The sequence below is a fragment of the Teleopsis dalmanni genome, chromosome 1 (genome assembly GCF_002237135.1).
Source record: "Teleopsis dalmanni isolate 2A chromosome 1, ASM223713v2, whole genome shotgun sequence".
NCBI classification, from domain to species: domain Eukaryota; kingdom Metazoa; phylum Arthropoda; class Insecta; order Diptera; family Diopsidae; genus Teleopsis; species Teleopsis dalmanni.
Window position 1 is genome coordinate 199,882,245 of NC_051846.1, and position 22,039 is coordinate 199,904,283.

Consider the following 22,039-nt stretch of genomic DNA (forward strand, 5'->3'; position numbering starts at 1 on the left):
TGGGACTCTGCAGAAATCCCCCCAGCTATCAAAGAGTAAATGTGACCAGGTGCACTAACTCGGAAAAGGTCAACATAATAAAAAATGTTGGCAGAAGTGGAACGTAATGCATGAAGTAATATTAACATATTAGACAATAAGGCAATATTGTAAATGGTACAATGAGAATGTTAAGGCAATAAGACTTTTTATATAATATCGTAAACTACGAAAAAAAAACAAACAACAAGTGAAGCGAGTCGAAAAAAATTCGGAAAAACGTAAAATATGATGCGTTGTCAATTTGTAATTCATATCGTTTCAGCAAATGAGATCCAGATCATTGTTTACAAAAGTGAAGTTAAAGGTGGTTCCGTTACTTACACCCGGCCGTTCTTTGAACATGACTGTATATCTTATGTCTAAGACTTATTTTTTAGTATTTTTAAACTTTATATCTATTAAAATTCTATGACTAAATAATGAATAATATAAATTAGACTTTAGCAGTAAAAAACGACTTCCTATTAAACGCTTAACTTCCAGTTGAGCGATATAACGTTAGGTTATGAAACTTATTAAATATTACAGGACTTGATAATTTATTATTAAAGTAAATTTTTTTAGTTAACGGAATTTCCATTGCTATTGACATCATACTAAATCGAATCAATTTATAAGCGTGAAAGGATACATAAAGTTGTAAGAGGGAAGGTGATCACATCTTTCTTGTTTAAGGAACACTTTTTTTCTTCACGAACATCAATTTTCCATCTATATCTATTATACATTCTGATAAAGATTTTGTTTCTGGTTCAGAAAATGCTTTAAATTCATCATAAAATTTATTACGTAGCGATTAGCGCCTTACCTCGAGTTACTCCACTGATAAGGGCAATTAATCTACACTATAACATGTGTATTCTGTTACCTCGTTCTGTTGCGACGTCATCATCAAATTAAGGGTCTCATTTACAAATAAAATGTTACATTTGGAGAAGGTAACTTTTTTCAAAAGCAATCACAATCATGACTAGAAAGAATAGGGCTTAAAGTATAAAATATATACCAAGTTTCTTGACAAAGACCGAATTGGTATTATCTAAAACTCTCTATTTTTAAACACATAGTAGCCATTAATTTCTAATTTGATAACTATATGTGTAAGTTTGAAGAATTAAAAAAAATTATGAAATATAATATCCGGCTGTTCGTTTATCTTTTCAATTCAAAATTCCAAATTCAAAATTCAAAATTCAAATTCTAATTGTTGGAATGCTGCCATGCTCTGTGCAGGTGCATAAAGTGACCCGCGTACATTGTAAACCAAGCCGTTGTCCATGTAAAAAATGTCAAGCGAAACAAAAGGCAATTGAAGAATGCTCGCGTTGTCCCCTTTGCGAAGAGAAAAGAACGTGCGAAGCGGAAACGGTTAACAGTCGGATGCAATTTCTGAATGTATGTGTGGAAATTGTGGGTTATATTTTGTAAGTTGTACAGAATCTTCCAGATAGCAATTTTAGTTTATTTGTCTTGAAAATTTACTATTTCAGCTGGTTTGCATTATCTCTAATACTCCTCTGGGGTAAAATAATTAGTTATGCAATATATTATGGCACAAAGTTGTACAATTCGGGCAGGTATGTATTAAGTTATATGAGAAAAATTATAATTATGACGTACCATATTTTTGTATTCTTTAGAAGAAATCGTCGTATTGCTGCTATAATTGTGGGTATACTTATCTTGGCCATCATATGTACAGTATCCGTTCAGAAAACAAAGCACTACTTGAAAACTAGAAAATGTAAGGCTTCGACTACTAGGGCCTCCATAATGGAGAGATTATGTACATGGAGAATTTTCAAAAGATTGAAATATTGTTTGAAATTTAAATCTGCTCCATCCATAACAGAAAGATTATGTAAATGCAGAATTTTCTGCAGAATGAAATATTGTTCTCAGAAAATAACTACTGATCAAACTTCTCCCTCTAAAACTATTCCTCGAACTAGTTCCACTAAAGTGGCGAAACTTGTTCAAACTAGTCCTAAAATAAAACCTGCTTGTCCCAAAATAAAACCTGCTCATCCCAAAATAAAACCTGCTCGGCGTTCCATAATGGACATATTATGTTCATGTAGAACTAAAATCAAACCAGTTGGTCCTTCCATAAAGGAGAGATTATGCGCATGCAGATTGATTAACAAATTGAAATATTGTCCAAATAAAATAAAACCAGTTCGTCCTTCCATAAAGGAGAGATTATGTAAATGGAGAATTTGCAGGAGATTGAAATATTGTTCGAAATATGCTCGTCCTTCCATAAAGGACAGATTATGCGCATGCAGATTGATTAATAAATCGAAATATTGTCCAAATAAAATAAAACCAGTTCGTCCTTCCATAAAGGAGAGATTATGTAAATGGAGAATTTGCAGAAGATTGAAATATTGTTCGAAATATTATCGTCCTTCCATAAAGGACAGATTATGCGCATGCAGATTGATTAATAAACTGAAATATTGTCCAAATAAAATAAAACCAGTTCGTCCTTCCATAAAGGACAGATTATGCGCATGCAGATTGATTAATAAATTGAAATATTGTCCAAATAAAATAAAACCAGTTCGTCCTTCCATAAAGGAGAGATTATGTAAATGGAGAATTTTCAATAGATTGAAGTATTGTTCGAAATATGTTCGTTCCTCCATGAAGGACAGAATATGTGCATGCGGAGTTTGCAAGAGATTCAAATATTGTTCGAAATCTGTTCGTTCTTCTATGAAGGAGAGATTATGTAAATGTGGAGTTTGCAAGAGGTTGAAATATTGTTCGAAATATGCTCGTCCTTCCATAAAGGACAGATTATGCGCATGCAGATTGATTAATAAATCGAAATATTGTCCAAATAAAATAAAACCAGTTAGTCCTTCCATAAAAGAGAGATTATGTACATGGAGAATTTTCAATAGATTAAAATATTGCTCGAAATATGTTCGGGCTTCCATGAAGGACAGATTATGTGCATACGGAGTTGGCAAGAGATTCAAATATTGTTCGAAATATGTTCGACCTTCCATAAAGGATAGATTATGCGCATGTAGATTGATTAATAAATTGAAATATTGTCCAAATAAAATAAGACCAGTTCGTCCTTCCATAAAGGACAGATTATGCGCATGCAGATTGATTAATAAATCGAAATATTGTCCAAATAAAATAAAACCAGTTCGTCCTTCCATAAAAGAGAGATTATGTACATGGAGAATTTTCAATAGATTAAAATATTGTTCGAAATATGTTCGGGCTTCCATGAAGGACAGATTATGTGCATACGGAGTTGGCAAGAAATTTAAATATTGTTCGAAATATGTTCGTCCTTCCATAAAGGACAGATTATGCGCATGCAGATTGATTAATAAATTGAAATATTGTCCAAATAAAATAAGACCAGTTCGTCCTTCCATAAAGGACAGATTATGCGCATGCAGATTGATTAATAAATTGAAATATTGTCCAAATAAAATAAAACCAGTTCGTCCTTCAATTAAGGACAGATTATGCGCATGCAAATTGATTAACAAATTGAAATATTGTCCAAATAAAATAAGACCAGTTCGACCTTCCATAAAGGAGAGATTATGTAATTGGAGAATTTTCAATAGATTAAAATATTGTTCGAAATATGTTCGTCCTTCTCTAAAGGACAGATTATGCGCATGCGGAGTTTGCAAGAGATTGAAATATTGTTCGGAATATAATCGGCCTTCCATGAAGGAGAGATTATGTAAATGTGGAATTTGCAAGAGATTCAAATATTGTTCGAAATATGCTCGTCCTTCTATAAAGGACAGATTATGCGCATGCAGATTGATTAATAAATTGAAATATTGTCCAAATAAAATAAAACCCGTCCGTCCTTCCATAAAGGACAGATTATGCGCATGCAGATTGATTAATAAAGTGAAATATTGTCCAAATAAAATAAGACCAGTTCGTCCTTCCATAAAGGAGAGATTATGTACATGGAGAATTTTCAATAGATTGAAATACTGTTCGAAATATGCTCGTTATTCCATAAAGGAAAGATTATGTGCATGCGGAGTTTGCAAGAGATTGAAATATTGTTCGGAATATAATCGTCCTTCCATGAAGGAGAGATTATGTAAATGTGGAATTTGCAAGAGATTGAAATATTGTTCGAAATATGCTCGTCCTTCTATAAAGGAAAGATTATGCGCATGCAGATTGATTAATAAATTGAAATATTGTCCAAATAAAATAAAACCAGTTCGTCCTTCCATAAAGGACAGATTATGCGCATGCAAATTGATTAATAAATCGAAATATTGTCCAAATAAAATAAAACCAGTTCGTCCTTCCATAAAGGAGAGATTATGTAAATGGAGAATTTTCAATAGATTGAAATATTGTTCGAAATATGCTCGTTCTTCCATAAAGGAAAGATTATGCGCATGCGGAGTTTGTAAGAGATTGAAATATTGTTCGGAATATAATCGACCTTCCATAAGGGACAGATTATGCGCATGCAGATTGATTAATAAGTTGAAATATTGTCCAAATAAAATAAAACCAGTTCGTCCTCCCATAAAGGAGAGATTATGCGCATGTAGATTGATTAATAAATCGAAATATTGTCCAAATAAAATAAGACCAGTTCGTCCTTCCATAAAGGAGAGATTATGTAAATGTGGAATTTGCAGGAGATTGAAATACTGTTCGAAATATTATCGTCCTTCCATAATGGAGAGATTATGTAACTGGAGACTTTTCAATAGACTAAAATATTGTTCGAAATACATTCGTCCCTCAATTAAGGACAGATTTTGTGCATGTAGAATTTTCAATAGATTAAAATATTGTCCGAACAAAATTAAATCAGATCGTCCATGCGTAAAGGACAGAGTATGTGCATGTAAAATGTTTCATAGTTTGAAATATTGTCCCAATAGAGTTCGACCTTCTATACAGGAGAGATTATGTAAATGGAGGATTTTCAATAGATTAAAATATTGTTCGAAATATATTCGTCCTTCAATTAAGGACAGATTATGTGCATGCAGATTGATTAATAAATTGAAATATTGTCCGAATAAAATTAAACCATGCATAAAGGACAGAGTATGTGCATGTAAAATGTTTCATAGTTTAAAATATGGTCCCAATAGAGTTCGACCTTCTATACAGGAGAGATTATGTAAATGGAGGATTTTCAATAGATTAAAATATTGTTCGAAATATATTCGTCCTTCAATTAAGGACAGATTATGTGCATGCAGATTGATTAATAAATTGAAATATTGTCCGAATAAAATTAAACCATGCATAAAGGACAGAGTATGTGCATGTAAAATGTTTCATAGTTTAAAATATGGTCCCAATAAAGAAAAACCAGTTCGTCCTTCCATAAAGGAGAGATTATGTAATTGGAGAATTTTCAATAGATTAAAATATTGTTCGAAATATGTTCGTCCTTCTCTAAAGGACAGATTATGTGGATGTGGAATTTGCAAGAGATTGAAATATTGTTCGAAATATAATCGTCCTTCCATAAAGGACAGATTATGTGCATACGGAGTTTGCAAGAGATTGAAATATTGTTCGAGTCGTCCTTCCATAAAGGAGAGATTATGTAAATGGAGAATTTTCAATAGATTGAAATATTGTTCGAAATATGTTCGGTCTTCCATGAAAGACAGATTATGTGCATACGGAGTTTGCAAGAGATTGAAATATTGTTCGAGTCGTCCTTCCATAAAGGAGAGATTATGTAAATGCAGGATTTTCAATAAATTGAAATATTGTTCCAGTCGTCCTTCCATAAAGGAGAGATTATGCGCATGCGGAGTTTGCAAGAGATTAAAATATTGTGCGAAATATGCTCGTCCTTCCATAAAGGACAGATTATGTGCATACGAAGTTTGCAAGAGATTGAAATATTGTTCGAGTCGTCCTTCCATAAAGGAGAGATTATGTAAATGGAAAATTTTCAATAGTTTGAAATATTGTTCGAAATATGTTCGTCCTTCCATGAAGGACAGATTATGTGCATACGGAGTTTGCCAAAGATTCAAATATTGTTCGAAATCTGCTCGTCCTTCCATAAAGGACAGATTATGCGCATGCAGATTGATCAATAAATTAAAATATTGTCCAAATAAAATAAAACCAGTTCGGCCTTCCATAAAGGACAGATTATGTGCATACCGAGTTTGCAAGAGATTCAAATATTGTTCGAAATATGTTCGTCCTTCCATAAAGGACAGATTATGTTCATATGGAATTTTCAAGAGATTCAAATATTGTTCGAAAAATGTTCGTCCTTCAATAATGGACAGGTTATGTAGATGGAAAATATTAAGAAAATGTAAATTTTGTCCAAGAGGAACAAAAAAAGTACAGAAAAAGAAGAAGCCGTTGACTGACGCACAAGCAAAGGAAATGTTTAGAAAAGCTAGACTTTATGCTATACCTACAGAATTTAGGCAACCACCCTCAGTAATTATGTATTTACACAATTTATTGACAGGACAGGAAAATCCACTGGGCACCAACACACCAAATTAGAAAAACAATTGGAAATATAATAAAAATCAATAAAGTAATCTTTAATTATCTTATAATCAAAATTCAGGCTTAGACAACAGCTTCGGTACAGACAATACAGATTCTATTTCTTGGATATCAAAAAAATGTATTATATGTAGTGTATTAAATTGTTTATTTAAAATATATGCTATTGTACAAAAGTTTAATTGGATTTCTAAATTTTGATGATATATTCATCTTTCATTTGGTGATGAGGTGTATAGAGATATGTGTTGTATTTCTTAACCACCGTTTTTTACGAGTAAATATATTCCATGAAGTTATTAGAATGGATATCATATGCTTATGGTTATAGTGCAATATTTAGCTAAATTAACATTTTCTGAAAGCATGAAACGTATCAGTTGTGCTCTAGAGTCAGTAGAAATTTAAAACTAAAATAAATATATAATAAAATTATATCCAGAACAATGCTACAGTATCGTAAATATCTTTTTCAAAAGAGGCGCAGTTCAATATTTCTCATTTTGGATACTTCAAAAATGTGAGAATAAGATAGACAGTGTACATAGTATAACACCAGATATACATATCTATAGACTGCTACTGGTTACTTGAGACCCTGTTCCTAATCGTATTTGAGAATTTAGTGGCGGGTGAATTTTAAACAACAAAGAAATCTGATCGTCCAAAAAGTAATCTAACCTGTCTTACGTTTTGGACAGTAATTTGACTTAGTGTTGTCATAATCCAATAATACACATCTTTCTTCTGGATGAATCCCAATTTTAGAACGATTAATATTGCAGATATTAATTTTGCAGTTGCAGAAATCAACTTGATTTGATTTTCTTGGAAACAGAAATCAATCGCACTGACGTTTTGTTGTCGTAGAAGATGGCTTCAAGACTCAGACCCGGTCACTTTGGGAAGCAATTTGCGTATCAAATAGTTTGATTATTTCATTATTTTTTATCTTTTATTAATAAAAATGTCCTAACTAATGCTTTAGTTAACAACGCTTGTATCGTTACTTAGTTGACTTTATAAAATTGAACAATTTATAATTATAATACAAATCAAAAAGTATTATTTGGTAGATGTGTTCTTTTATTGAAGTTGCATTGCAATATGATTGCCTATATGTAGCATAGAATTATCTTAAGCAAAACTCAATAGTTGTGTCATATCAAATTTTATTTTAAAAATTATAATAAATATACTCGTAAATCTACACAATAAATATATGCCATAGAAGAACATTGTATTATACGCGTATGTTAAACTAGATTGAGAACAATAACTTAATATAATATCATGTATATACAAGGAATAATTAGCAGGTCTTTGCTATGTGATGTAAAGTTTCTTTGATTTAAATATAATCCAGCATGGCTGTTACAATCTCAAAAGCATCCTTAGCAGTTTGCGCTATAGATGAACTTGGCAATAAGTAACCATGTACCCCATTATCTGCTAATTGTAAAGTATAGCTGAAGGGAATTCCTGCCTCATAGGCTGCAAATGAATCGGAGCAACCTGAAAATATGCGAATAATGCTTAGGTATATAATATTTTATATAAAATGCTATATACGTAGGCTGAAATAATAATAGCTGTATTCATAGGGATTTGATGACAAATTAATAAAATAATCGAGATAAAAAACATAAATTTTGTAAACAATAAGACATAAAGTATTTAAGGAGGCCATAAAATTTAAATCTGATTTCCATTTCACACCATAGATTATTTTTCTAGATGAAAAGATGAGAAAACGTGAAAAGTATTTAATAAAAGTTAAATATTGTTAGAATGATTTTTATATTTCAAAGATATGATTTAAGCAACTTTAACAGAATAGCTGAGTTGACTCATTCTGATTTGGTTTTGAGTTTTGTCTCCCGATTGTTTTCTTTCATCTATAAAAAGCATTTCTGTTTATTTGCTAAACAAACTAGATTTTAAGTGAAAAATTTGATTTAGGAAATCAAAGTCTCTTATTGAGATGCCCCGTAGAGATATCAATCTTGTAGTAAGTTTACTTACAGGTCATTCTATTTAAGGTAACCATAGCAGAAGACTAAATCTCCCTTTCAATCATACCTGCCGCAGTAGTGAAGAGGACGATAAAAGTACCTCCCATCTGCTCTGTTTCTGTCCAGCACCTGCGCGGCGGTAACTTATCACTTTAGGTGCTTTTTTCTTTGAGGACCTTGGTGAACTACGTGTCTTTCCCCTGAATAGCATTATAAGCTATGCCAAAGGTTCTTAGTGGTTCTAACCTTTGAGCTTTTAATTATACGATAACACAATGGGCCTATAGGCCTAAGTGGATACCTTGAGATCGCCGGTATTACCTACCTACTATTGATACACATAGTTTCCTACATAAAGGTTACTAATGAATGTATAATTTCATAAAATTTAATAACCAAACTTTCTTTAGTGTTACGATCTTTTTACAAAACACAAATCAAAAGGATTTGATGTTTGAGTTGTTCTTTAAATATCTAAATTATTTAAATCTAGTATTTGGATTTTATTCCTTAAACAATATAGTGTGGATGTATATTCTGATGTTGTTCAAACTTTCTGAAATCACTGTAGTGATTTAACTAATAGAGGTTTAATAGGCTAATAGAAACTAAAGTAATTTAATTCTACACTAACCTGTGCGATGCTCAACTAAATCTCTTGCAGAATCAATTTTATAGCGCGTTTTACTGCCTTTCTTACGCAAGCCATCCATACCAACCATAGCTACATCGTTTAGGTCATCCATAATATTGGAATTGTAAGATACGTTCGCTTTTATAGGAAATGAAATTATTTGACCGTAGGCTTGCATGGATACGTAAAGCTTTAAAAGATAAGATAAAAATTTTTCTTAAAGAATTTATATTTTTTAAAAATAATATTATAAAAACCTTAATTTGTCTTCTATTATCCATTAGAAAATCTGATAATGATTTTGTTTCCGGTTCAGAAAATGCTCTGGGTCCAGCATAAAATTCATTGCATGGAGATTTTGCGCTACCTCGCTTGCCCCATTGATAATGCCAATTCCTGTCCAAATCTACCCCGTAACAAATTTTTTCTGTTACCCTTTTCTGTTGCAACCATGTCATAGCCGAATTTATGATACCACTTGGACGTGTTACATGTCGAGAACGTGACTTTTTCCAAAAGCGATCATATTCATGACTATAAACATAACCATCGGGATTTAAAAGTGGCATTATATACCAAGTTGTTTGTTTAACAAAGTCCGATTTGGTATTGTCTGAAAATAGAACAAAACTCTTAGTAAGCTTTTACTTTTACTTTTAGTAAGCTTTTTTTATATTAATATTTGTTAAAAACAATTAATTTAACAAACTTATTATGCCTTAAATATTTTTTCAATTCTAAATTCAAAATTTATTCGTTGGAATGCTGCCATGCTGTGTGCATGAGAATGATGCGCCTCGGAAGCCGTGTTTACGGGAGCCTTGTGCCTGTAAAATATGTAAATTAAAACGGGATGCAGCTAAAGAAAGAGCTCAATGCCCATGTTGTAGAGGCAAAGCAGATTCCGAGGCTCGAAATAAATGTGCAACACGAATACAATTTCTAAATGTGATTGTAGAAATTTTGGGTCGTGTTTCGTAAGTAGTCCATAACATCTTACTATGACTTTCATTTTATTGAAATAAAAAATTGACTATTTTCAGATTAGTTGTAATTGTATTATTATATTACCGTATTATGTTTCTGGGGCACTATAATCGGGTACGGGATATGCATCGGTAAAAAGTTATACGAGTGGAGCAAGTAAGTTTCGAATTATAAGAACGAAATTATAATGTATCACATTGTTTTTTTTTTTGTTTAGGAAAAACCGTCTTTTAGCTATTGAAATAGCTAGTATAATTATTTTTATTATCATATGTACGTTGACGACTTGTTATGTATTACGCTACAAGCAAACTAAAACAAGTAAAGCTTCGGCCCGTTTCTCAATAATGGACAGATTATGCACATGGCCAATTTTCAGCAGACTAAAATGTTGTTCGAATAAAATAAAATCTCCTCTAACTAGTTCCTCCAAAATGGAAAAATTATGTGGATATAGAATACTCAATAAAATGAAATGTTGCTCAAATAAAGCAAAAACTTTCGAATCCAGCCCTCCCCAACTGGAGAAACCATGCAAAAACAAATTTTTCAGTAGACTGAGATGTGGTTCGAATAATACAAAATCTCGCGATTCTGGCCCTTGCAGACTTAGATAATTACGCACATATAGAATTTTCAATGCACTGAACTGCTGTTTGGATAATATAAAACCTTCTGAATCTGGACTCCAAAATATATAATCTGTTGAATAATATAAAACCTTCTTTATCTAGCCTCTCCAAAATGAACTAAATATGTATATATAGAATTTTTAATAGTCTACAATGCTGATCGAATAAAATAAAATATTCACTAACTGGATTCTTCATAATGGACAGAATATGTACATGGACAGTTTTCAGTAGACTGAAACATTATTTGAAGAAAACAAAACCTTCTCAATCTGTTTCAGCATTGAGAGATTTTGTATATGGAGATTTTTCAGTAAACTGAAATATTGTTTAAATACAACGAAATCTGCTCCCACCAATCTCTTGAAACACCTTGTATATATTAAATTTTTTCTAGACTGAGATATTTCGCAAATAAAGTATAATGTTTTGATTATGTCTCCTCCAAAATGGATGCATTTTGAATTCAGAATTTCATAAGAATTTCAGTTCAGACTTTTTACTAGACTGAAATACGGTTCGGAAAATATGAAAACTACTGAATCTCCAAAATGGACTATTTATGTATATATAGAATTTTTAATAACCTGAAATGCTGTTCGAATAAAATATTAAATTCATTAATTGGACTCTTCATACTGGGCAGAAGACGCACATGAACAGTTTTCAGTAGACCGAATTCTTATTTGAAGAAATCAAAATGTCTTAGATCTGATCTAATTATTGGACATGAAGATTAGATAGAGATAGAGATTATGTATATGAAGATTTTTCAGTTAAATAAAATATCGTTTGATCGGGTCAAACTCTTTTTTCGATAATGCATAATATTGGTTTGTGAAGAATATTAAAGAAATCATATTGTTGTTGGGATAGAACACAAGTTTCACCGACAAAAATAATACCGGAATTGTGTTCTACAATAAATAAACCACTAACAGATGTGTAGGCAGAAAAAGATGTGTCGCAAATTTGCAGCTTTACGAATCTTGGCATTTACGAAATTAAAAAGTATTTCCATATATATTAAAATAAAAGTTTGTCTAAATAAACTTTCATTCGCAAAAAATTCTAAAAAATTTATTTTCTGTTTGATTATATATTTCAAAACAGAACTCATTATAGACTGCATAAAAACTGTACAGATTCTATTGTACTTCTGAAACAGAAAACTACGACTTTAAAATTCTGAAGACAACCAGATAAATATTTTTAATTTAATAGTCCCAACAGAATGGAAATATAGCGACTATGGTACCTATAATGTTTTCTGCAACACAGATACACATGATATCAAGTATTCACATATTTAAAATTGATTTTAAAATAATTCCTATAAGTTAATAAGAACATGTTGTTTTTAGCAGTTAAGTTACTATAAAACCCTTAGTACACATCGATTTATATATAAAACAGTGCTAAGCTCTCCCTGGCGGTCTTATGCCCCACTAGGTGAAACGGATACTAAGAAGAAACTCTCCCTGATATCTATACAAGAAATCGACGCAGTTCAATATTTCTCTTCGATATCTGGGATACGAGTATGGAGATATTTTTGTAAAGCGCAAAAATTGCATACGCAGTGCATATATGAGAACACTAGAAACATCTGAAGAACTGACTTCAATGATAGTTAAAACTTTAATAACAAATTGCATATATTGTACCTTTATAAAAGGTAGTCATTCTAACTTTTCATGGTTTTAATCAGAAAAATAGATTTTTTATATTAGGTTACTGATAGAATATGATAAGTATTGAAGTTATTCCTGCAGGAAAATCACACTTATTAATTCTTGCATGTCTTATGAATGAGATGAAAAAATATTTTCTATTTGTAGCTTATTTAAGCGAATCGGTGTTTACTTGTCTATGATTATATTTTCTAAGTAAAATTATAAAACTACTTAGGTTTTATTCAAAGTGTAGGTAAATAGACCCTCAGATAGACCCTCAATTAATTTAATTTTTGAAAATAATATCATGAATCGATTAATAATATCACTAATCCAACTAAACTTACTTTAGATAAGTAAAGTTTTATAGCAATTATATATACGGCTATATAGCTTAAGAAGGGTTGTATATTTTGTTAAATATAAATGCTACTTTATATTATACCATAAATACTGTTAAATCCATGATGATATAAAACTGAGAAATTTTTATTTTAGAATGGTTTTCCATTAGTGAAATTTCTTGATGATAATTATAAATATTACAAATATGTAGTATTTCATACAATTTACTATAAACTAAAGGCACATGTTTTTTCATTTTATATAAATAATTCTACTTACGCTTTTACTAATTATATTTCAAGACTGCATTACTGTAAATACTCACTGTTGTTCTTCATGATGCGTAACACCTCGCTGATCATCCATAACGCTGTCGCTGGTGCTATCCATTCTAAACCATGTATGCCAGCCTCAATAAATACAGCATTTGCTTCACCTGATTTCTCTTTTAAACGTAGTTTCTTTCGTTTGACCTCCGCATGGTTGTTGCCATATTCTTCACTGTCTAAATTTGTTGTTGTTGTTGTTGTGTCTTTGGATTCTATTTTAACGACTATCAAAGGTCTGCCCTCATATGAGCGTCCTATATGTATCAGTTCAACTAATTGCGGGTAACGCATGCGTAAAATTTCTAGATATTTTACAATGTCATCGTACCCGTGATATTTGTTCCATGACATTGTGATAGGCTGTACTTTTGTTTGTTGTTTCTTTGGTCGCTTAGTTGTTGCAATAACAAATTGTTCTCTAGATTTTTCATAAGCAATTGCTTTCCCAACATCAAATATAAGCACCTCATGCGCTACACCTTCAAAATTTAGAGTACCTTGAAAATCGATAAGCATTTTTGGGGGCACCAATACATCAGTAAGACCTCTGGACAAGTGAAAATAATAAATAATAAATGAAAAATAAAATAATAATAATTATAATGTACTAATTAAAATATGAAAAGTATTAACCTTAGACTAGGACCCTTAAGCCATTGTAATTTAATACCATCCTCGCTTCTTTTCAAATCTTCCAAAGCCTTCTCTTGTATTTCGTCTTGTGGCTTAAGACGCCAAATTTGATATTTATCATAGTTGATACGTGTAGGCAAATCGGGATTTTCTGTTGTTGTCGTTGTGGTTCTAGTAGCCCGGGTGATTGCTTGAAAGATTGGATTTTGTGTTGTAGTAGATGTTGAATTGATAATGTGATGTGCCAAAATTCCTATCCAATTTTGTGGATTTTTTAGAGGATCCACAATTGTTAAAATAGGCACTTGTGGTGTTGATGCTGTAGTTGTGGTTGTCGTAGTGGCTTTCTTGCGTCGACTTGTTTTCGGTTTTGATTCAAACCAACTTGAGAACCATTCTGCAATTGCCAAAATAAACTTAGTTTAGATAAAAGCAAAACAAATTGCTTCTACAAATTACAAATTGTGAAAATTAAGGTCAACATTTTAAGAGTGTTTGGGAGATGTTAAAGAAAGCGTAACAAATTTGCAATTATTTATATTAAAGTAACTAAGAGGTGAAGAACAAATTTTAGGGTTTTCACAGTTCGACAGGTGAGTATGAAATTTAAAAAAAAAATTTTAAATTTGGGTTTACACCGTTTATAAGTGTAACAATCTAAAAGTTAATTAGTGCAGATATACAAAGGTCATATTTAATTTAAATTGAAATTTTAATTTATGTGTAATTTTTTCAAATAAATAAAAAAGATACTTGAATTTCAAATTAAAGACAAACCTATAATAGTTATAATCAATACAAAACATCTCCGGATATAGGTATTGTAAAACAGAATAGGTAAAGCTCTGAAGTATAGTTTGAGTACGTAATAAGAAAAAGTAATGAAATGGACCTTTTTTCAAATAAATAATAAAGATACTTGAATTTCAAATTAAAGACAAACCTATAATAGTTATAATCAATACAAAACATCTCCGGATATAGGTATTGTAAAACAGAATAGGTAAAGCTCTGAAGTATAGTTTGAGTACGTAATAAGAAAAAGTAATGAAATGGACCTTTGAAATATTCTTATTGTAGATAGACTGTGCATGCACTGTGACCTGGAAGTTCTTTTGTGCAGCCTTTCGCCCAACTAATCCAATTCCAAACTTTAGAATAATGTACCTTTGAGATATATATAAATAGATTTTATTTTACCTTAAATATTTATTAATGAAAAAATAAATATAATTAATTCCATTACTCGGCAGCTGATTTATGATTTCATTCTAATATAACACAGCTAGTCAATTTGTTAATAAACTTTCACAGCAAATCAACAAAACTCCGGAAAAAAGTGCGAACTTACAAGTCAAGTACAGCTTTGGGTCAGTTGACTAATGAACGCTGACTCTGAGTTTCAAATTTGGCAGAGCACGAGTTCTATTCCTGGTACTTGCAGTCTCAAAAAATTGTTTATGAATAATTAAATGCAAGAAATATTTCTAAGACCACTGATGATGAGTATTTGGGAATACTCGAAACAGCTGTATGATCAGCCAAAAATTTCATTAATTAAAATACTATAAAATATATTTTTTTTTTTGTAGTTCACTACTTTTCGAACCTCTTCATCTAAGGAAAAAAACAAAGCTGTATTAATTGTAATAATAAAGCATATTGGGTGATCAATTAGTAATCAACAACTCAAATCATTTTAAAATACATACAGGTTATGTGTATTTAAAAAAAAAGATCACCTATTTAACTTTATAACCATTTCTGAGTAAAATATATATATATATCAAACGGCAATCAAAATCATGTTTACTAAATACCTTAAATGAATGATTTTATATCATTTTATATAATTCATGTCCATTAAAAACTAATGATGCATAACCTTCCTTCATCACTACAACTCATCAAGTTTTGCCATGCGTTGTCATAGAGCTCTTAGTACCTATATATTTTTAATATTATAATCACTTATTTTCACTAAGACTAATACAATTAATAATATCAATGTGGGTACGAGTAATATTATATCGTGATCCCGACGTATGCTCACTTAAACTAATAAAGAATAATGTTAAATCTGTGCTTCATAGGGGATTTAAGTAGTGAAGGTTGCTAACCCATTTGCTAAGCGAATAAAGTGATAATTTTTATAATATTATATTATAATTTTTACAAATTAGAAAACATGTAGTGATCAATTCATATAATTTATATGGAACTTTAAAACGCACCCAATCAATTATGGACTCCATTTGAAATATAGTGTACAATCCATTGCAGATGGATTGAAAATTCTGACCTATATTTGTTTAGATGAAATCCATAAGGCTATGGTGAAGAAGAGTCACAAAATATTATTGGAATAAGATCTGCTAAGAATCACGGTTGTATGCTTAACTTCTGATTTACCAAAAGAAAAAAAAATATAATAATAACTGATATGTTACTTCTGAAGTACCATCTTTTATCATAAATAAATAATCATCTTAAATCTTGATTTTTTAATTACAAATATTTCAAAAAACAGAAAGTGGAATAATAATTGTACCTACGATAATGATAACCATCATATTTCCTCTTGTCTTATGTGATTATTTTTATAACTCACTAATAACAAGTTACTTCCGTATGCATTATCTTTTATTATATTTTTTACATTGTAAAAAAATCTTATTTCCTTTGAATGTCTTCAATAAGAGCCATTTATTTTTCTAGGCATGCAATCTATTCGTTCCGTTTAATTTCAGTGGTCAACACATAAAAAATAATTTTTTTTTGTAAAAGAATAAACAAGTTTAATAGTAAAAATATAGTTTATTTAATAATAAAAAAACAAATGACATTATTAAAACTAGTTTAAGGTGTAGTGTAACTAATCAAGTGTATAATATAGATATTATTAAAGAATTAATATACACATTGTAAACCAGAGATATAATAAGGAGACATGCATTAAAAAATAATATATTTTATAGATCACACTACTGAATCTGTTTATCACTTACTATCATAATCATTTTCTTCCTCTTTAGATCCATCCGTCGTACCGCCATAACCGAATAGTAAATCAAACCAACTTGGCTCCTTTTGTTTATTTTGTGTTTTTGCTGGACTCTCTGAATTTCCAGTTGCTATTGGAACATCATCTATTTTCTTTGTTTGACGATTGAAGCCAAACCAAGAACTAAACCAATCACTCCAAGAATTTTTTTCATTATCTTCAGTCTCTTCACTCTCATCATGTGTTATAGCATTATTATACAATGTATATGTGGGATATTTAGTTTTAATTTCATCATCATCGTCATCATCATCTTCGTTACTACCTCTATTGTTACCATCAATTAATTTCGACATTACAACTTGTACTGGATAGAAAATCATGCGAAAAAAGCCACCAACGCCGCCTTCATTATCATCATTTTCTTCAGAATAATCATTGTCATAATCATCTTCAAATGAATTTTGTGGTCTACGACGTATGCGCTTTTTACTACTTGAAGTTTTTAAGCGGTCGCTGTTATCGAATGTCTCTTCACTGTTATTGTAGTCAACGTGCAGATTAGTATCTTCCTCCATAGCACCATAGTCAGCGCCAGCTTCTGCGGAGCTACTATTTTGTTGCGTTGATTCTTCCTTTAAATCATCGGCAGTAGAATTTTCAAATGATTCGGTTTGTTCTGTACTTACTTCAGTTTTTATTTTATTTCGTTTGGGAGGTTTGCGTCTTGTGGGTATATCGTCGTCATCATTCTCATAGTAAGATGCATCATCATCGTCATCGTCATAATAATCATCATCTTCATCACTGATTAGATCGAATATATTGAAACCTGAGTCACCACGTTCTTCTTTTCGCTTTTTCTTCTTACGTTTTTTTTTCTGAGAGTTTGACAGGTTTCCCAATGATGTCGCACCTTTAATGACAGTTTTATTTCCCAAAGACTCGTTTTCTTGCGTTGCATGGAATTGTTTTGGGGTGCCTTTTTTATCTGTACTATTACTAAGCGAATTAGAAAATAGGTATGTTCCTGTATTATGTGTTTCTGTTTCTTGTGTCGAATTATGCCTACTTAAAGCAGTCAATACTAAAAGTTTAGTCTGATTTCGCTTTGGTATGTCCGTTTGCCTGGTGTTCTTTACTTTGTTTCGTTTTGAAGTCTTTCGCTTACGTGGTGTTTTGGGGTTGTACTTATTTTGACGCACAATTCTTGTAGGATTCTGTTTGGCAATTATATTTGATTCTGTGGTTGGCCAAACAGTATGTGTATGAGTTCTGTTAGACGTCTTTCTAGCATTATCAACTTGACTAGTTAGACCATTTATTTTTGTTAAGGATCGTTTTCGTCTTTTGTTTTTTGATTGAATTATCGTAGGAATGTCATCTATATTTCGTTTAGTACTTCTCGGGACCTTTTTAGTAGAGACGCTTGAAGTTTTATTGAAAATTCTGGTAGGAATGTTTGGTTTTTCTAACTGTGTTGATAAACGATTAGTATTAGTTGAGGGTTTTATTGTTGTTGTGCGGGTGCCTATTACAATTTTTGGAATTGTAGATTTTGTAACGGTATGTAACTGTGATTTCTTAAAAGCAGTGTTCGCAGTTGGTTTTCTAATTGGACGTTTAATTTTTTTGCGTTTCTTTTTTTTAGTGGAGGGCTTGTTTTTTGTTTTCGGTGGTCTATTGACATGATCATTCACGGTTAATTCAGTTTGCACCATCACAGGTGGTGGTTTATTAATTTCACTTGGAAACTTTTCAGTAAATAATTTCGTTACAGAATTTGACGGTTTTTGTAATCTGATAATATGTGGTCGACCAGTTGTATTTGGTGAGGCTGATAACACAGAGGTTATAGTGGTAGGTGTTAGGAATTTATTTTCAGTGCTCAAACCATTACTCTGGCAATTGTATTCATAATGTCTTCTAAGCAAATACATATCACGGTCATATTGTTCTTTTGTTATATAAATGGGTATACTTTCATTTGAGGTAGTATTATTATTTTGCATTTTGCCGATTTCGGTTATAGCATAGACAATGCCAGTGGCAGGATTTGTAAAGAATATGGGAAACTGTGCTTCACTATTATTTTGATAGGCATTAATGAGTGATAAATTATTTTCAGTATTCACAATTTTACTACTTTCAGTAGAATCTTCAATATTTACTATGTCACCATGAGTTTGTTTAATTTGATTGTTAAAAAAATTTGGTCTCGTGGACGCAATACTTCCCACAGAAGGTCTGTTATTCGTTACAAATTCAACACTTTCACTTAAATGCTGTTGCATTGGTTTAGGATTTTGCACTTTATATATTTCTGTTGCTGTTGGATCATTGTTTTCATCACTGAACATAGTAAAATCTAAAGTGGAACCTATGCTGTTTCCAGCATGTAATATACTTGATGCACTTTCTTGATCAGGAAATTCATTACGATTATGTGATGTTGGTTTCGTTACTTTCTGCACATATTCTGTCCATTTATTTAGCGTATTTAAATTATTAAAATTTTTATAATTATATTTTGGCACAAAATCACCTGCGTCATTGCGTTTCGGATACGTTTGCGTCCACGAACTACGTCTTTGATTTGCAAGCAAATCTCTGGTCCAAGTTTTGCTCGTTTCACGTAAGAACTGATCGAATTCTTCTGCACTTGGATGATACCCATACTCATATCCACTCAGACCAGATATACTGGCCAATAAAATTTTTAATAGTAACAGTTTTGTTACTATGAAAAATGTCAGCATTTTGAGGCAGTATTTGTATGTTTGTTCTATATGCAACTATCCCAAAAGGATATTACACATCCGGTTGTTTTACTTCCTTATGAATAATTTTAATTTCACACTCGCGCTTATACACAACCAGTCTCGTTAACGTCTTCGACATAAATGAAACGTACTTTTACCAAAGTGAAACTTTCCATACAGTCGCGTATGAGTACTTTGAGATTTCATAATTTGAATTTTAACGTTCCAGTGCAGATGTCACTAAATATCATCTTTACCGATATTAATCGAAGCGTTACGAATTGTTGATCTAATCATAGGTTCTACGAAAACGTTTGCGAATAATAATAAATATGTAAAAATAAAACTTTTACTTGTACTTTTCGACTTATTGGCCACGGAAGCCTCTCGAATGTAGCACTACGTTAGTCATGTAAGGCGCTTTTCACTTCAATAGTAAACCTGCCATAATTTTTCATTACCAGTACATTACTCGACCCACACGCTTCGACTTCTGTTGTTCAACTGAAGTGCAAGCGAATGTGAATTGCAAATCCAATCATCACACATGGCTCTGCTTATCCGTTGAAGCTTGGCTCGTATTAACTTGGTCAGTTGAAATTGTTAATGTTTCTGCTTAAGCATCTCCATCTTAACGTAAGATTTGCTTGGTTACTTCCAGTTCATTTTTTTGAGGTGAAAAGTTGCTAATGTGGAGCAACGGACATTATGTATGAAAAACAGTTGCTCGAACTTGTCTCATTCAGATTCTGTGTTAAATGTTATAATATTAGATGGAGTTTTATGGCAGATAAGCAATTATTTAATTGAAAAAATTTTTCTTACTGGAACTGGTTTTATCTAAAGAAACTAAGAGTGTTAGAAGTTATGAAAACTCATTGCTCCACTTTTACTAAAAAAACATAGTTTGTTTTTTAATAATAAAATAATGCAAGTAGAGATCATCTTTGAACTCCATATATATTTCGTTCAAATGTTTTTTCGTAGTAAAAATAAATAGCATATAAACAGAATACTAAATCACTCTAGATAAAGTAATTATAAATCTTCTTAAAATTATTATATTTATATAAATCGTTAAAGATAAATGATAATTTTTATACCTTTGACTCCTAGGAACAGCATAGGTCCGCAAGAAATATCTTCTACTCGGTACGATTGTTGGCTAGTACAATTTTTATTAAATAAGATTAATTATTTAAACAAGATATTTCATACAACTATTGTCATTATGCTCAACTTAGCAATTTGCGATAGACTACTTACATCTCATTGCTAAAACCTTCAACTGCTATGTCTCATCTTTAGGTCATATAGAACCTCATCAAAAAAGTGACAAAAAACTTGGAACTTGAGCATTAAACATTTGTGCAGCCTTGACTAGTTGTGGTATAAGACGATTTGCCATCGTTTCTAATTTGACAGGCACGAGTACTAAGTCTGGTACTTACAGTCCAACAAATTATAAACGTACTATAAACTAATGAAATAAAAATACGAGTGTATCCTAAGATATTTGACAATACTCGAAGCAACGTTGTATGGTCAGTCAAATTTCAATAAATTAAATAAAAAATTTTTGTTGTTGTTGCTTCATTACTGTTCGAATACTTAATTCATAAATAGTTTATTTTCGTCATAAGACGCACCATATTTGACTTAAAAAATTAACATTTTTTTAAGGTTGATATCGTCGTCTATCGACAACAGCAATAATAATGACCGCTCCTTAAATGATTCTGTGTTCTGGTGATTTATCTTCATTGTTCTTTGCCAGTGAAATAATGAGATTCTTATGAATTCCACCAGAAGGATGTGGTTTTTCTAAATCTTCTAGAATTGCATTCAATCAAACCTTAAATTAATAAATAAAGATAGTAATAAGATTATATATTACAATAATATTATAATAAGATTATAATAAAGAACAATAATCTTTAAATTGATTCTTTTCAGGCCCAAACTATAGCACATTATAATTAAATGGACAGTGTTACAAAACGTTTAAACTGTAGACAAAAAATTGGAAGATTCAATCAGATATAGCGTCTCCACTCTAAACTAAGAAAGGCTGAGAGACAATGTTCCATATTTGTCTCTTATATATTGGTCTTATATATTGGTACAACCTGATCCAACTGACTTTTTGGCAGGAGGCATTTTATAGCTCAAGATTAGCATCAAAATATACGAGATTGTCCAAGTGAAAGCTCTTCTTGAATCTTCATTCTATAGATGTCCTTGCGGCGTGTGACTACTAATTTAGAAATTTGACATGAATCTAAATAATTTCTTTCTTTCACAATATGTTTTCGATTGCTTGAACGTTCATATCATCCAACAATAATAATGATCGTTCGATTATTATTAAACAATATTATTAAAATCGGTAAAAGATAAATGTACGTTAGTTGTCTTTTAATAAACTCCCACTTAATTTAACTTC

The 22,039-nt window shown here is 31.1% G+C and overlaps 2 protein-coding genes across 3 annotated transcripts; both read right to left on the reverse strand.

Annotated features, from left to right (window-relative positions):
- Positions 1-1,685: 1,685 nt before the first annotated feature.
- On the reverse strand, positions 1,686-6,711 carry LOC119671262. Of its 2 annotated transcripts, XM_038081808.1 has the most exons (4): positions 5,615-6,711; positions 4,148-4,585; positions 2,534-4,003; positions 1,686-2,299 (listed from the first exon to the last, which is right to left on the reverse strand). In XM_038081808.1, exons 1-4 carry the CDS (start codon positions 6,258-6,260, stop codon positions 2,067-2,069), a joined length of 2,787 nt encoding a protein of 928 aa, XP_037937736.1. In that variant the 5' UTR covers positions 6,261-6,711; the 3' UTR covers positions 1,686-2,066. The 2 variants fall into 2 exon arrangements, with proteins under 2 accessions (XP_037937736.1, XP_037937737.1); XM_038081809.1 differs by having other exon boundaries at positions 2,274-4,585; positions 5,615-6,710.
- Positions 6,712-7,814: 1,103 nt separating this feature from the next.
- LOC119667049 lies at positions 7,815-19,590 on the reverse strand. The gene is made up of 7 exons (XM_038076330.1): positions 16,836-19,590; positions 13,828-14,224; positions 13,191-13,741; positions 11,108-11,110; positions 9,483-9,838; positions 9,226-9,415; positions 7,815-8,091 (listed from the first exon to the last, which is right to left on the reverse strand). Exons 1-7 carry the CDS (start codon positions 19,588-19,590, stop codon positions 7,928-7,930), a joined length of 4,416 nt encoding a protein of 1,471 aa, XP_037932258.1. The 3' UTR covers positions 7,815-7,927.
- Positions 19,591-22,039: the final 2,449 nt, after the last annotated feature.

Bases quoted from the DNA above. Each gene is read 5' to 3' on its own strand.
- LOC119671262 (XM_038081808.1), bottom strand. From the start codon at position 6,260: ATGGAAGGACGAACATATTTCGAACAATATTTGAATCTCTTGCAAACT. The intron at 4,586-5,614 runs GACGACTCGAAC...CCTTTATGGGAG, and splicing joins TAATCTCTCCTTTATGGAAG to GACGAACTGGTTTTATTTTA. The intron at 4,004-4,147 runs ATAATCTCTCCT...TTCTCCATGTAC, and splicing joins CTTGCAAATTCCACATTTAC to ATAATCTCTCCTTTATGGAA.
- LOC119667049 (XM_038076330.1), bottom strand. From the start codon at position 19,590: ATGCTGACATTTTTCATAGTAACAAAACTGTTACTATTAAAAATTTTA. The intron at 13,742-13,827 runs GTTAATACTTTT...TCACTTGTCCAG, and splicing joins CTTAAGGGTCCTAGTCTAAG to AGGTCTTACTGATGTATTGG. The intron at 9,416-9,482 runs GTTTTTATAATA...TATCTTTTAAAG, and splicing joins ATAATAGAAGACAAATTAAG to CTTTACGTATCCATGCAAGC.